The sequence below is a fragment of the Typopeltis vanoorti genome, chromosome 12 (assembly GCF_054136105.1).
Source record: "Typopeltis vanoorti isolate ZY-2024b chromosome 12, IOZ_Tvanoo_1.0, whole genome shotgun sequence".
NCBI classification, from domain to species: Eukaryota; Metazoa; Arthropoda; class Arachnida; order Uropygi; family Thelyphonidae; genus Typopeltis; species Typopeltis vanoorti.
Genome location: NC_143560.1, coordinates 63,153,954 through 63,171,990, shown reverse-complemented (window position 1 = coordinate 63,171,990; position 18,037 = coordinate 63,153,954). Strand labels below are relative to the sequence as shown.

At 35.8% G+C, this 18,037-nt stretch overlaps 1 protein-coding gene across 1 annotated transcript in view; it reads right to left on the bottom strand.

Annotated features, from left to right (window-relative positions):
• Positions 1-18,037, bottom strand: part of ValRS (Valyl-tRNA synthetase) — a 464,082-nt gene that overhangs the window by 171,011 nt on the left and 275,034 nt on the right. The window contains exon 15 of the mRNA XM_090401956.1: positions 2-104. Coding sequence (XP_090258082.1) covers positions 2-104 — 103 coding nt within the window. The remainder of the gene's footprint in view (position 1; positions 105-18,037) is intronic.

The following is an 18,037-nucleotide window of genomic DNA, read 5'->3' as shown; positions in this document are numbered from 1 at the left end:
CCTTGCTTCAGTGAAACTTTATTTTTAGAAACTCCAAATTTTTTTGAAGCTTTATCCAATGCCTCTTCTTCACTTCTGCCACTGACCCAATACTCATCAGTTTCCTAAGAAAAACAATCTTTTATCTCAATCTTCTAGCAATGATCAAAGAAAAAAATATAAACATATCTACGTGTTAAAACACATTCACTGAACCTTTTACTACATACTACATCATTTGGAATCTTCAAATACTTCAAGTACTTATGAGAGTGAATCCAAAGGAATTCATATGGAGAGAACACATGAACAGAAACATGAGACTGTGTTTTTAATTTTTTTTTCTTCTTGCATTTCATGATTTAACATAAAAGCGCACATAAATTTCATGTGAATTTATGTGCATTTTTATTTTGAAATATAGTGTTATATAGTAGTTCCAACAACGGAATTGGTATTGGTCCAACAAATGGCTTCCTGGCAGAAGATCCCTGTGCTATGCAGCCTGGTTTTGCTCTTCCTAGGAAGATTTGGTCATCTATCAACAGGATCTTCTACCAGGAAGCCGTTTTTTGGAAGATTGTTAGACCAGTACTCTCTCCACATGTCAGGTGTTGATGGCAGGGCAACAGAAGAGAGTTCGTCCATGAACCAGAGAGGCTTTCTAGATTTTAGGCAAAGACTAGGTGGATTTATGAGAGTCTGGTGCAGGGGCAGGTGTGGGTTGCTCATTGCTTTATTAAACTCAGTCAGTAAAAACAAAACCTTTTGGGTGGAAAGACCTGGGTTCGATTCCATCCATCACACGAGGAACCTTTATCTGGTCTCTTCGACTAAGGGTGAGCTAGCCAGTCTCATACAGAGGTACAGGGTTTTTTTTCACGTGGGAAACGAGTGAAAAATAAGCAAACTAACCCCATGAACAGACACACGGATTTACAGCATGAATACTCATGACAAATCAAATGTGAACAAATACCTTCTTTCCCGACCCACTACCCATACACGGTACTAATGTACTATAGTACCTTATTATAGAATGACTAAGTTGGCTTTCTCTAATCCTTAATGCCTGAATAACCAATTTTATATTCAGTATTTTGAAAGATCTTAACTGTTTGTTTTCTTAGTCATTATAACATTAATTATGTTGTTGTCATCTCTATGAGCTGTGGCTATTAAATAACGAGACTGGTTGCAAAAATGTGGTTTATTATTACAATTTTACAACTTAATTGTTATCCTCTTCAACATACTCCCCTCCTCTATCTATACACTGTTGCATATGAATTTTCCATTGTTGGAAGCAGTGCTTCAATCATCAGGTGTTATCTGCTTCAGTAGTGCTTCCATTTTTTCCTTTACCTCATCCACTGACTGAAAATGGGTGCCTTTCAATGTGGATTTCAACTTTGAAAAAAGGTAAAAGTCACATGGAGCTAAGTTCAGCGAGTAAGGTGGATGGTCCAACACTGGGATATTCTTATCAGCCAGATACTGCTTTACAGACAGCCCACACCCCACTTGTTCTTCCACAGATCAGGTCTCTTCTTCGTCACTCGTTCTCTCAGCTTGGCCAGAACTTCAAGGTACTAATGTTGGTTAACTGTCTGACCCTCTGGTACCCGTTCAACCATTACCATTCCATTGATATTAAAAAAAAACCCCGATCAGCATTGTCTTCAATTTTGACTTGCTCGTTGTTGCTTTTTTCATTCTCAGTGACGTGAGAGTTTTCCAGTGCATCGATTGTCTCTGGATCTTACTGGAAAATCCACGTCTCATCACATGTGATGATCTTCTCCTGCAAGTCCAGCTCCACTATCAGCTGTTCCATGATGTCGGTGCAAATTTGTTTCCAGACGTCTTTCTGCTCCTGACACAAGTGTTTGGGAACTATTTTGGCGCAGACTTTGTTCATGTTCAATTGCTCATACAAAATTTGTCGTAGTCTCCTTATCAATGTGCGCCATGTCTGCTATCATCTGAATGCTTAATTGGTGATCATTGCAGACAATCTGATTAATTTTCACCATGTTTTGTTCAGTTGCTGCCATGACAGGGCAACCTGGTCCTTCGTCATCTTCAATGTTTTCTCGACCTTCAGCAAAGCATTTGTGGCATTCAAAATTCATGCACGTGACATTACGTTATTACCATACACCTCCTGCAACAGTTTCAAACACTCGGTCAGTAATTTCTTCAATTTCACAAGAAAATTGAGATTAATGCACTGCTCGAGTTTAACGTTAGACATTATTCTGTCAAAGTGACTTCACATGTGTTTCTTTTATAACTGCCTACAGACTAGCTAAGAGCAACAGCAAACAAGGCTTATCTTAACTTATTTCTATAAAAAGTTTGGTTTCTTTTTTGGACAGAGAGTGTATTCATCAATAGTAGCAAGTTCAATAATAGCAAAGAACTTCTAGAGTATATACCTTATATAGAGTAGGGTTATATATATTTCAGTTATTTAGTCATAACTGACTAAATAACGATGGCCTAGTTGGCCGAGTGGTTAGCATACCATTCTCCAACCAACATGTTGTGAGTTTCAATCCCATTGTGAGTATGGATGTTTGTAAAAGCCTGCTCTGGATGAGCCTGTACAGCTCCTTCAGTTCATAAGCCTTATTTTAAAAATTAGTGAAGATGATAAATTAAATATGGAAATAAATAACAGAACAAATAATTCTGGTATGGCAGGAAACCAAATGAATAAATTTGTATGGAGGGGGAGAGGGAGAGAGAGAGAGAGAGATCATCAAAAAGACCAAGCTAGCAGTATATAATTACAGTGTTCAAATCTCAATTCTCAAACTAATTGAAATCTCCATTCCATTTTAATATATGGAATACAGAGTTGAATTGGAAACTAAATGAATTATCAGAGACTAGAGCCTGCAGATAAGTTGTGAGGAAAATTAGGAGTGAACAAATGGTGGCAGAACCATATTAAAAAGGTATCAGAAAAGAACTTGATATTAATAATATTCAAGAAGGAACAGAAATAGTATGGTATCTTACAGTCAGAGAGGAAATTCTAGCAAAAGCAGGTATCTAACAGCAGAATAAAGACTGATAGAGCAGTGTTTGCCAAACTTTCAGTATCCAAGTATTCCTTTTAAAATTTTAGTAATGCTGTGATGTATCTCCTCTCGGGCAAAGGCAACCTGAATTTGTGAGAAGTTATAATAATATTTATATTGTTATATAAACAATATAATAGTTTATAATATATAATAATATAATATGTGGTTGGCTGAGTGGTTAGCATATCTGCTCTCCAGCCAAGAGGCTGCAGGTTCGAATCCCACCTAGGGCATGGATGTTTGCGATTGTCTTTCACTTCATGCATTCATCTAGACAGTATACACTCTCCCAAGATGGTGTGGATAACCATGGGAGAAGTAGACCTAAACCCCCCCCCAATGGGAGGATTAGGAGTAACTTTCCCATTGCTGAGTGGGTTTTATAAATATATAAAAAATATAAGGTAAAAAAAAGTAATCAAAATTAAAAAAAAAAAAAAAGTGTACCCTCTCATGCATACCACACTTTGGGAAACAGTGACCTAGAGGAAGTTCAAAATGGCTAGTGCAGTTGGTAGTGCTTAGAGGACAAAAATGTCAAATGTAACCATAAAGACCTGACAAGTAACATATGAAGTTATTTAATATGTATAACTAAGTCAAACAAAGGTAATCTAAGATGTTACAGTCATTTCAACACAATGAAAGATGAAAGAATAGCAAAAAAAACAAGATTTTGAAGGGGGGGGAGCAGGAAAAAAGATTCCAAGGAAGACCAAGATATGAATTGATACAGAGTACTTTAGAAGTATAAATGCAAGAACTGATGAAATGAGACTGACACATAATTTGGAAAAAATGTCATTGATCAGCAACTAGTCATAACATGGTAATATAATTTGTTAGGCTATCATAACATTTAATACATCTCATAAGGGTATACACCAGGAAATGATCACGACGGAATAGTAAGTGTTATTCAGACAAAAGTGGGAATATCATATGCAGCGCTTAGGCATTTTGGATGGTGTAGCCCATAGATGGCAAACCTATGGCACGCGTGCCAGAGGTGGCGCATCTGAGAATTTTGCTGGCACATCAACGATTTACAGGTGATATCCTTTTATAAGCTTATAAATTATTCAACTTTTTTTTTAAATTGTTACAATATGTACAAGTTAAATTTTGTTTTACACCAGAGAGCAGCTATGAAGACGTGCATATGATTGGTGTGGTATTAAACAAAAGATCGCGCGACCCAAAGACAAAGGCAACCTACAATTGTTGAGTTGAAATTCTAAATCTCTTCAACCAAATTCCATAACATCTGAAACTGTCATAACAACATTCATAATGTATTTCTTAGTTTTAACACATTCACAAAGGGGGTGTCGTTTATCGTTCTGACTGAACTTCTCATTGCCAGCGGGCTCAACTCGCACAAAGTTTCAACCCTTGGTTGAATTTTATTGCTGCTTGTTTGTATTTGAGCTAAGGCAAACTCACACAAGCATTATATGGTATGTTTCAATGCGTGGTAGAATTTTATTTGAAGTTAGCCTTTGTGATCTGTCATGATGACATCGAGAATTTCAAATGCAATAAAACAAACACTTATTTCATGTAATTGAAAAATTGGACAATAGTTATTAGTTAGATACTGTGTTTCCAGTGCAACATATGGTTTTGCTTGAGTCGATTCATTAGTTAGCGTCGTTTTTATTCCAGCTGTCTGTAATTGCACTATTTGTCGAGAAATATATTAAACAGACTGCAAAAAGCTCTGTATCTTATTCAGGTATACAATAAAACTACTTGTTTTCTTGCATCTGCAGTATAATGGCTGTTGGGGAGGGTGTGCTGTCAACCGCAGGAAGCGAGTCACTATCACCTCGACGTGAACATGTTTAAACATTTATCACATGCGAGGTATATGCAAAACTTTTTTTCTTTTTTCGTAAAGTAAAATCAGGGGTGCGAGTTATACATGAGGGCGAGTTATTTTTGAAGAAATATGGTTAGCGTTTCGCCGAGTTGACATCCTTCTGCTGCTTCCCCTGCTAAGCTAACTTCTGTGGAGAGTTACAAAGCATAAATATTTTTTTCAATACCGTTTTTTTTTTTCAAACCAACATCATTAAAATCAATTTAATAATACGGTAATCAATTTTACTGAATAATATTATAAATTTATATATAAATAAATATTATAAATAAATGAACTTAGATTAATTTTTCCCCTATTAAGAACTGCCTTGCACATCAGCAAGTCGATTGGTAAATTTTTGGCACACAGCCAGCACATCATCAATTCGATTGATAAATTTTTGCCATGCTGCCAGCACGTCATCAACTTGATTTGTAAATTTTTGGCATGCGCACATAAAAAGGTTTGCCACCACTGGTGTAGCCTATATAAGGACTTATATGTATTCAGGGCTAGGGATACTATTTTTGAGAAGCAATTGTAAATATGAATTATCTAAATTCTTGAATAAGTTCTTTACAAGGTACCTACCTGCTAATAGACCCATCTTCAATTTTCTAAAAATAAAATCTCTGCTATACTATTCAAACCCAATATTATGCACAATCCCTCCTGATTTACTGCACATACACAGAATGTATATGTGACTGTTTTTTTCATAACAATAGCTTCTCTCTCTCTCTCTAAATATGTACAATAAATTGTAACAGAGAACTTTAAGGGAATTTTGGAACTGCAAACAAATGGTCACAAATCTGACTGTCCCATGCACCCCTGAACTAAGGAATGCAAAATCAATCAGTTTATATCTTGCTGTTTGTGGTGTATCAATGTAGCCAACTGTAATTCTCTCTCTCTTTCTGTGTTTCATCTTTAGATATGTTTTGCTACATGCTCAGTGGATATAATTTTAATGACATCTGATATTTAGGATATTTACTAATATTTATCAAGTCAACTCAATTTTGATTTAAACTAATTTTAGCAGAACAATGATTTATAATAATACAAATGTGCTCATCTAAAAATTCTCTCATGTCATGTTTTATTCATCATGTGTCTATGATGAGTTAGAATTTTTATTTAGATGATGAATAAAGAAATCAGAAGGTGGGAGGGGATTCAGTTTAATTGTGAATTTTATTTACATAACATCGATTCTATGACATGTTTAAATAGTTTTTTGTATTTTTACCTCTTCGTGACAACTGGGAGTATGCATGTTCATTACATGATTTTGTCAATTATCCTCTAATTTGTTGTAATGGAATATGACCAATAAGATGATAGGATATATATGCATCATTTTAACTCTAGAGGGTGCTCAGGTGTACAAGGTAGCCAGCCAAATAAAATAGATGAACCCAAGACAGCGGTAACCGACTTATTTTGTATCTGCCAATGGAATATATAGAATTTGAACCATTAATAGTGGATAAAGAAACTGGAAATGTGAGAAAGAATTATTTCTTTTAAATTTTCCTGGATATGATGCCTTTAAATCAGTGTTTCTCAACATGGGGCAATTATAAAACGTATATGTACATATTTATATTATACTTTTTTAGAACTTGGCTGACTATTATGCTGGGGGGGGGGGCATCAAAATCTTTGAGACGTTGAGGTGGAGCATGATCCAAAAAACATTGAGAAACACTGCTTTAAATTCATTTTTAAAATATAACATAAATGTGTTTCGATTGCTTTGTCATTTTCTGCTGTTTCATAAGAAACTCATCACTGAGAAAACATTACTTCTTGTTTTCCTGTTTATTGTTTCCAGTCAGATAAAATGTATGACTATTTTCTTCATGTCTCATAGCCTAATCAACACACTAACACATAAGTTGTTAACAATTTTTGATTCAACACTGGTAGTTATACAAGGTAAAAATTAGTCCATGAATAAGAACTCCATAGAGATGTTATCTAATAATAATATTATAGTGACCAGTGGCATATGGTAGGCATTCCAGTGGGTGTGTTGTGGTAAGCCAACATTATGAAAAATCATAAATTTGCATAAAAAACTTATTTTTATTAAGAAAAACATTCTTTTTATATATCACTTCAATCCTTTGTTTCCGAGATGCAAGTGTTTTTTTAGTCTTTAACAATTTTTAACTTGACCTTGTATTGTTGGTTTAAAAAAGTGCACAAAAAATATTTTCAACAACACTTTTCGAGGTGTCGAGAAGGATAAAAAAAATGACAGTTAAAAAAATACATTTATCTAAACAGAAAACTACAAGGAATAACCAACTGCACTTCCCTTCTCAGCTGCAGGTAATCTACTCAATAAGAACTAAGCTACCTGTGCTGTTGAGAACCTGCACGCCTTTAATTCCTGCACAAATTTCAGTCAGTGCGAATGTACCAGTGGGTATACTTCTTAGTCTCTGCTCACCTTCAGCTATTAAAAATGCATGCGGACACTTTATTGTGTTTCACATTAGGAATTACAATACTCGCTTTTCACATATGACTAGTTGAGGCATGCTTTGACACCAACGCTCGCCTTATCCTGATTTACAGTCACACTGTGAAGTCTTGATATTTGTAATTTTTTTAAAAATAAACTATTTAAAAAATATATGTATATATATATATATATATATTACAGGTAATGACAATCAAGGAAAAGAAGGAGTAGCCATAGTATTCAACACAAAATATGAGGCTAATCTTCTTGAATGGCAGTCAGTCTCAAGTAGAGTAATGTGGGCAAATATGAGAATGGGGAACTGAACAATGAGACTTATTTGTGCCAATGGTCCCACAGAAGGTTCTACTAAGGTAGAAGTGGAGGAATTTTTTGACGCTTTAGAAAAAGCAACTGACACAATGAAAAAGGAAAAGTTGGTCCTTGTTGGGGACCTAAATAGCAGAGTAGGAAATGATTGTGAGACATATAAAAATATTTTGAGAAAATTTGGAGAAAAGAGCAAAGCTAATAATAATGGCAAATATCTGTTGGATTTATGCTCAGGACATGGACTGGTTATTACTAACACCACGTTCCAACATAAAAATGTGCACAAATTCACATGGAGAGAAGAGGCTAGGAATAAGAAAAGTCTCATTGACTATGTTATTGTTGATAGTGATGTTTTCTCCCTGGTGCAGGACACCAGAGTGTACAGAGGATTTGAAATTGGAAGTGATCACTATTTAGTCTTGAGCAGGATAAAATTGAATTTCATATTGAAAAGAATAAGATGTAAGAAAGTTTTAAAGCAAATAAAAGTTGAGCAGCTCTCAGATGTGAACTGTAGACTAAAATACAGAAAGATTATTGAAAAGAAAATGAAAGAGTTTGAGAACAGGAATCAAACCTTGGAGATTCAGTGGCAAACTCTGAAGAAAACATTGATTGATTCTGCCAGAGAGGCATGTTGTGAGGTTGTGTGCAAGGATAAAAAAATCAGAACTCCCTGGTGGACACAGGAAGTTAAAGAGGCAGTGAAGGAAAAGAAGAAAGCATATCAAAGTTCCTGGCAAATAAGTAAGCTTTTACTCTTACAGAATACAGAGACAAATGTAAGAAAGCTAAACAGTGGTAAAACTAGCTAAACAAAAGTCATGGAAGGACTTTGGCAAGAATATAGAAAATAAATATCAAGAAGGTGGCAAAATATTCTGGAGGTTGTTGAAGAAGCTTAGGAATGGAGGAAAGAGTGCTGTAAAAGGAGTTAGAGATGATAAAGGAGACATGAAAACAGGAGAAAAAGATATCCTTGAAGTATGGAGTAATTACTTTGAAAAACTGCTAAATGAAACAAGCAGTGATGACAGCACAGTGATAAAAAACACTGACCAGGCATGCAGTCAGGAATACATATCCATACTTGAAGTAGAAAAAGCCATCAAAGGCTTGAAATGTGGAATGGCAGCAGTAGTAGATGATATTCGACCAGAAATGCTGAAGTATGGTGGTATAAAAGTCTTACAGTGGCTGCGCTGCATAGTTCAGAAAGCCTGGACAGAGGGACGAATTCCCGATGATTGGAGTAGAGTTCTTATAGTTAATAAGAACTATAAGAACTTCTAAATAAATCCGCTACAAGTCTGCAAGATTCTCTGACTAAATTGAATAGCTGTTGTAATAGATATGGTATGAAGGTCAGCAATAAAAAGACAAAGACACTGAAAATAGGCAGAATCATTGAAAATGTCAACTGTGCTGTGAATGGAGAACCTGTGGAACAAGTAAAGCATTTCAGTTACTTAGGCACGATTTTTACTGAAGATGGTAAATTAAATATAGAAATAGACAACAGAATCAGCAAAGCTGGTATGGTGGGAAGTCAATTGAATAAATTCATATGGAACAAGAGAGAAATTAGTCAGAACACTAAATTAGTTGTATACAAGACAGTGTTCAAACCAGTTTTAACTTATGGATCTGAGAGCTGGGTCAGAAGTAAAACACTTGACCAAAGACTAGAGACCGCAGATATGAGAGTCCTGAGAAAGATTAGAGGCGTGAACAGATGGCATCAATGGCAATATCATATTAAAAATGAGGATATTAGGAGAGAACTTGACATTGTCAGCATCCAGGAATGCATTAGCAGAGCTAATCTCAGGTGGTATGGTCACTTAAATAGAATGGGAGAGGAAAGATTGGCAAAACAAGTATTCTCTGCCAGGTTGGCAGGAAAACGACCCAGAGAAAGACCAAGATATAGGTGGATTGATACGGTACAAAGTGCCTTAGACGATAGAAATATAAGATCTGATAATCTTGGAGTCTTCACAAGTAACAGACTGATTTGGAGGAAAATTGTAGATAGGAAGTTAGTAATGATGTAAATTTTTCATGTAGTACTGTCATATCCTATACACCCCTTGAGGGTACATGGCAGGAATTTGATGATGATGATATATATATTATTGTCCATCTTTACTCGGTAGAAAATATTATAAAAAATTAGTTTGAATGACTATATACAGAGAATGAAAAAACAACAAGGTTTAATATTAAGATACAACTAGTTTTGTTGAATGATTCAACTTCTTCAGGTATCACAGGCAAAGAATTATATAAAAAATGACAGAGACATGATAAAATTACTCAATATCCAGAAGTCTACAAGATTTTATGTGAATGTGGAAAACCATATTACGGCCAGACAACTAAATCCATCCTTTTGCGTATGTATTGAAGAACACTAGAGAGACATTTCCTACAATAGGACCAGAGCCTGTGCTCTCTTTAGTCACGTTCTCTTCTCTATTAACTTGGATGAAGGCTCCCAACAGCTCGTAGACTGGCCAAAAACTTCTAACATCCATGTGTGTTTTAATGAACTCAAAAGAAAGATCATCGAATCTAGAGAAATTTCACTAGATTCATCCCATATTAACAACAGCCTTGGATTCAATCTCCCTGATGCACACATTGCCTCTGTTCAGTATTGGCGCACTCGTGGCAGTTCACGCACGTAGCCAACTTTAATTTAGAACTCAAGCTCGCATTCCTGCTTTTAAAATGTACTATTGTCTTTTATACTAGATCTATTGTTGTAATTTTATCACGTCTCTATCATTTTTTATACAATTCTTTGCCTGTGATACCTGAAGAAGTTGAATCATTCAATGAAACTAGTTGTATCTTAATATTAAATCTTGTTGTTTTTTCATTCTTGGTATACAGTCATTCAAACTAATTTTATACACACACACACACACACACACACACACACACACACACACACACACACACACACACACACACACATATATATATTTCAAATAAATAGCTGTTAAAAAATCATTTCTTCATGAATTTCTGGGTGTAGAGCACCAACCTAGCAGACTTAGAATATATGTTCTTGATGGTGACCATACTGCTCAGCTCAGGCTGAAATCTGACTAGTGAGACATTTGCTTGATTGCTGAGCCAGTACAAAATTTTTCAAGTCCTGTATATATAGTGCATAAACTAAAAACACTAAGTACAATGTCGTGATGATGAATGATGTCACTATAAGACAATGCTACTACAAAATTATTATTATCATTATATGGGCACCTCCATAGAGTCCAAAGACTCATCGTGGGAGATCCAATCTATCCACACAATCTATCATACCTCTCCTTGAACCCATTAACAGAAAAAGCACTCACAACTAATTCTGGCAACCCATTCCACTCATTCACCACTCTCAAAGCAAAAAATCTAGTCCTCACACCCTACTGACTACACCTTTATTCAACTTCCAGGCATGACCCCTTGCTCTGGTCCCTTCACCCAAGTGCTGAAATATTTCCCCTACATATATAAAACCCTTTAAGCAACTTAAACGTTTCTATCATATCCCCTCTTTTTCTCCTATCAACAAACTACTACAATCCACATACCTTCAATCTATCCTCGCAGGCCACTCACCATCTTGCTCATTCTCCTCTAAATCCTCTCCACCATTTCCACAACCCCAAGAAACCCAGTGGACCAGACTTGAGAACAGTAATCTAGATGTAGGTGCATCAAGGCCTTATAAAGAGGAATTACAACTTCCTTATCTCTACTTGTTAATGTGTTCTTCACTAGCCAAGTAATCTTATGTGTGCTACCTTAGCAGTATGTCCTCTAAACTTTAACTTTCTGTCTACCACCACCCCTAAATCTCCAGCTTCATCTATTTCCTGGAGTACAGCACCAGGTGATAAACAGCTTGTAATCTATTTATCCCAAAGTGAATAATTTTACATTTCTCAACATTAAACTGACACCCATTATCTTTTGCCCATACTGACAGCCTATTTAAATCATCCTGTAAGGTCTCTGCATCGCATTGATTAACTATTACTCTACCTAATTTTGCATCATCAGCAAACAACTGAATATTTCCTTTCAGGTTATTTCCTATATCATTTATGTACAAATTAAACAGCAATGGTCCCAGTACTGAACCCTGTGGCACACCACAAGTCACTAGCTTTTACCTGGTTTCTGCTCCTCTGTATATCACTTTTTTATATCTGTCCAGCAGCCACTCTCTTATCCACTTAACCAGTGTCATATCCATCCCCATTTGTTCTAATTTGTGTAACAGTATTTCATGTGATATTCTGTCAAATGCCTTTACAAAATCATCATGTAGCCATTTTCTTTATCCAACTCAACTGTTACTCTATTATAAAAAGTTAGTAAATTACTAAGGCATGACCGACCCTTCACAAAGCCATGTTGACCCTCATACAGTATCATATGTTTATCTACCCATTCTTGAATTCTTTTTTTTTTTGCCAATTTTTCTAATACTTTTACCACCACGCCTGAGATACTGATTGGTCTATAATTTGCTACTGTAGTCCTCCCTTATGCAAAGGAATAATTTTGCCCTCTTTCCACTCCCTTGTAACTCTTCCAGAGCTGAGACTTAAACAGTTTAGTCAAAGGCATTGCCAGTTCTCTTGCACATTCTCACAAAAAAACCCTAATCGATATCCCATCTAATCTCAAAGCTGTATTTACATTGAGATTCTGCAATATTGTAAGGCATGCCCGGAAAATTTGCCGCAAACATTTACAACGTAAGACATTTTGCATTAATTTTTGTAAATAATCACTGGATGATAAAGGGTATTATAAGATCATTAAAAAGGCAAATATTTATTAAGATGAATGTCAGTGATACATAACATAATGAAATCATTTAAAAATTGTGCAAATTAAAAGAGATGCTGTGTAAATAATTAACTTTTTAATTATTTAAAGAAAAAAATACAACTGTTATCTGATGCCTATGTGATCAACAGCTACAATATGCTGGCTTGGACATTGCCCAGATCAACAAGGTCTGCGATACCAATTGAGTGATTGGGGGGGGGGGGGTTGGATCGAAAAGTGGAATACCAAAAGGAAACAGAAACTGAAACTAACAGTACTATTATCAGTAGGAAACATGGAATGTACAGACATTTTGGATGTCAGGAAAACTAGAATTACTTCACGAGGAAATGAAGAGATATTGGTGTGATATACTAGGACTGGCGGAGTTGCAATGGACATCAGCAGGAAAGATAAATAGATGCAAAGTCATATGGTCATGGCATGACACCAAGCATGAAGCAGGAGTTGGTTTCCTTCTTAACAAAAAAGCTAGAAAGGCACTGTTAGGCTACAACCCAGTCAATGAACGAATCATAGCAGCAAGATTTCAAGCAAAACCATTTAATATATCAATAGTCCAGATATATGCACCCACACCTGACAGCACAGATGAGGATATTGACTTATTTTACATAGATCTGACAGAGACAATAGAAACAATACCAAAGCAAGATGTACTAATTATTGAAGGAAATTAGAATGCCAAAGTCAGATTATATAATAATGGTTAGGAAAGAGTCATGGGAAAATATGGTTTGGGAGAAAGAAATGAACGAGATGAAAAAATGTTAGAATTTGCTGTGGGCCACGAGATGATCTGTAACACAAGATTCCAGCAAAAGAGGGTAAAAAATGGATGTGACAATCAAATGATGGGAAAACCAAAAATGACTAATATGATTATGATTAAAAGAAGATGGATCACATCAGTACAGCAGTATCGAACTTTTCAAGGAGAGGATATAGACTTGGATCATAGTTTAGTGATTGCAAACATCAAGTTGAAATTAAAAAGAAAATATAAACCCCATCATCAGAAATGAAGAGAGTAAGAATAAGTGAAGCAGAAATAGGAAGAAGGTACAGAACAGTCTTAGAGGAGAAAGTTAAACGTGTTGACAAAGAAAAAAATTCGAATCTAAGAGTAAAAGGAGTAACGAAGGCGACAGAAGAAACAGCACCAGAAGAAGAGAAGATCAAGAAGAAATAGATTACACAAGAAACACTGAAGTTACTACAGGAGAAAAGAATGCTGAAGATAAGAAGGGATACATCAGAACAAATAGAGGAACAATATAGAAAAAAGTGTAATGAGGTGAAAAAAAGCAGTCAGCTGGATAAGATGAAATGGTTAGAAGCCCAATGCAATAATATAGAACAGTACTATGGAGAGCATAAAACTAAGCAGGTGTACAGAATGATTAGAACCATTAATAGAAGGTGGCAACCAAAACAGACCACAGTTAAAGACAAAAAGGGCAAAGTGTTGATGAATAAAGATAAAATTGTACAGCGATGGATAAGATACTGTAGTGAGTTATATGAAAAAAACTAGATTTAGATAGCATTGGGAAACTGACTGAAGAATTGAAGCAGATATCACCACCAGGTAATGAGTATGATGTGGAATCGCTCGATTTGTATCATGGACCTTGTTGATCCAGGCGACATCCAAGCCAGATTGTTGTGACTGTTGATCGTATAGGCATCAGATAAGAATCTTGTTTTTTCTTTATGATCAGAACATCGGCACTCATCTGATCGATCCTCCTCCTTTATCCAGGCTTGGGACTGGCATGAGACCCCCTAAGGACTCCATGGTGGTTTTTTGCTTTGCTTCCTGGCAAATCAGAATCAACTTACAGCAGATTATCCAGTGGTGCCTTAAAGAGCTTACGTTTATCATTAGATCCCAAAACATCAATGGCTGACTTCAAGAAAGCAACTATCGATGCTTTATCTAACATATTTACATCAACAACTATAACAGATTGTTTATTTCATATGGCACAAAATCTTTATCACAAAATTATTGCCATTGGTTTGAAGTTATGCTACCAAACAGATGCTGAATTCAACACGAAAATTAAATGCTTCACAGCATTAGCATTTCTTCCAACAAGCAATGTTACTGATGGATTTGTTGAATTGACGATCTGCAGGAAAAAGTTAATTATTTAAACAGCATCGCTTTTAATTTGCACAATTTTTAAATGATTTCATTATGTTATGTATCACTGACATTCACCTTAATAAAGATTTGCCATTTTAATGATTTTATAATACCCTTTATCATCCAGTGATTATTTACAAAAATTAATGCAAAATGTCTTATGCAAAAATGTTTGCAGTGAATTTTCCTATGCCGAAAATGTTTACAACGAATTTTCCTAGAACCATCGTAAGGACCTGCAATTCATCCACCTCTATTCCCACATTAGTGTCTGTCGCATAGGTTAAAGCAGTAACATCACTAGGAAGATATATGTTTGCAAAGTGGTCACTCGGTAACTCAACTATTTTATCCATTTTTGTCTCTTCATGACCATCATCACTCAGTAAGGTTAATCTTCCATAGTCATTTTTCGTCCTACTTGCCACATAACGAAAGAACTGTTTGGATTTCCTTTGGCCTGCTTGGCTAAATTCTTCTTATAATCTGATTTTGCCTTCCTTGCCATGCTAGTTACCTTTCTTGCCTGAGCTTGGTACTGTTCACGAGTTTGCTGTTTACCTTTCTCTTTATATACCTATTATTAGAAGAACACATAAGACCACAGTAATAACTTTCTAATTAATAAGGTACAGATATTTCACACTAAAACTAATAGTACATCTTCAGTGTCACACAAACAGTTATAGGAATGGAATACAAGTAACGAATATTTGGTGGATCACCTATTAAAATACAATTGTTGCCGCATGCTAGGAAATGATAGAAAATAATAATTATGTAATATTTAAGATAATTGTTTTTTTTTTATTGATTACATAAAATAAAAGCCTCCCAGATCTTCGAGAGAGAGAGAGAGAGAATCATTTCGGTTTAAATTCGGTCGGTGTAAAATAGCTTCACAACTTTCTTTAAAAAGGCGTTCATATTTGAACCTGCATCTATGGAGGAGAATAGCTTTATCCCACTGGATATTATAAGTAGTGTTAATACTGTGTTGTGCTAGACCAGACTTCTGAGGTTTAATGGCCAAGACCTCAAGGTTTTTCAAATACCATGGGAATGAGATGTTTCTTATTTTGGACAAACTGGCCGTTCTGTGGAAAAAAGAATTAAAGAACATCAATATTATATTGAATATAATAAACCTCAGAAGTCTGGTCTAGCACAACACAGTATTAACACTACTCATAATATTCAGTGGGATAAAGCTATTCTCCTCCATAGATGCAGGTTCAAATACGAACGCCTTTGAAGATGTACTATTAGTTTTAGTATGAAATATCTGTACCTTATTAATTAAAAAGTTATTACTGTGGTCTTACGTATTCTTCTAATAATTATACTATGCCACAGGTAACTCTAAAGTAAAAATCTTTATATACCTTCCACAGCATTTTCTTCTTCTGCAGCTCGTGCTTAATGATATTACTCATCCATCTAACCCCTACCCGAGGTATACAATTTAATACTGCTTCCTCTAGATGACCTTTAACTATATTCCATGCACTACTAACATCCTTATCCTGCAGTGTTTTATGCCATGGTAAAGATTTAAGCTTCTTTCTAAGAATGTCATAATCACCTACCTTGTAGTTCCACATATATCAATTCTTGATAGAAAATTCCCCATGTTTTACAATTTTCCAAGTCAAGACCTCATGGTCACTTTCACCAACTGGAGACAATGTTGTCAACTTGGTTACGGATAGCTCTTCTGATCCTATGACCACGTCTAATACTCTCCCATGCTTAGTCCCCTCCCTCCATTGCATGATACCTTAAGTAATTATCTTTTAGCAGGTGTATAAATTCTATTTCCTTCCTGCAATGTGATCTTTTTTCCTTCCAGTCTACATCTCCATAATTGAAGTTCCTCGTAATAATTACCTGACCAGTACTCATACTAATTTGGCGATGTATGTCTTCTAGATCATCTGTGGAATTCCCCGGCCTATAGCAACAACCAACAGTATGTTTTGTCTTACTGGTCTTAACCTCACACCAGATTGCTTCAAATGAACAGCCACCCTCCTGTTCTTTTTGGTTGCAGTTCATCTGCTATCATCAACAGTACTCCTCCCCCTCATCCTAACTTCTCTATCTTCCCTGAAAATACTAAACCTTTCACATTCAATCCCCATAACTACATCATCTGCTGTTAGCCACATCTCACTAACGCCTATAACTTTCGGTGAGGTTGCAGTAATCAATGCCAAAAAATCGACCCTCTTGTTCCAGATACTTCTAGAATTAGTATATAAAAATGGCAACATCCCTTTATTCCCCCACCCACCTTTACTTTCTGAATTTTTCAATTTTGCATTTTGTCCTATGTTATTCTCACACTCACTCGCTTCATGGTTGCCTTCATACAAACTCACTTGCTTCCACCCTAATTGCTTAAGTTTCCCTGAATTTGCACATCATCATGCTTAGTGAACAAAGTGCTTTCCAGACATCTAACACCAAAACCATTCAGACATAGTCCATTCGCATTCTTGTGTAGAGGCTTAAGTGCTGTGAGGACATTATGTTGGAGGTTTAATGGATTTTTTACAACACTCAAAAAGAATTAAAATAGAATTTAATACTAATTTTATTAATACTAATACTAATATCAGAAACCAACCAAATCTTAACAAATACGGTTGCATTAAGCTTCCGAAGATTTGGGAAACAGTTATCACCAGAGGTCCCACCTTACATTCCAGGCCACCTACTACTGCCCTTAGAGGGCGCTCCACCTAGATAGGACTTTATTGTCACCCACATGGTTGGGCTTAGTATTGTAAGTTTTTGTTCTCCACCACAGCAAATTCAAGAAAGAGAGACTTTTCTTAGAAGCAGCAGCAGCTCTCAGAAACCAACCAAATCTTAACAAATACGGTTGCATTAAGCTTCCGAAGATTTGGGAAACAGTCATCACCAGAGGTCCCACCTTACATTCCAGGCCACCTACTACTGCCCTTAGAGGGCGCTCCACCCAGATAGGACTTTATTGTCACCCAAGCGGTTGGGCTTAGTATTGTAAGTTTTTGTGTGCATGTTACATTAATTGTCTTTGTAATCTCCGTAGATGTCCTAGTGACTAGGACGAAATATAGGAAGTATTAAATTCTATTTTAATTCTTTTTGAGTGTTGTAAAAAATCCATTAACCCTCCAACATAATAGTCCATTCGCATTGTACAAATCCTTCTTTCCATCAAACAGAGACCACAGATAGACTCATTGGCTATC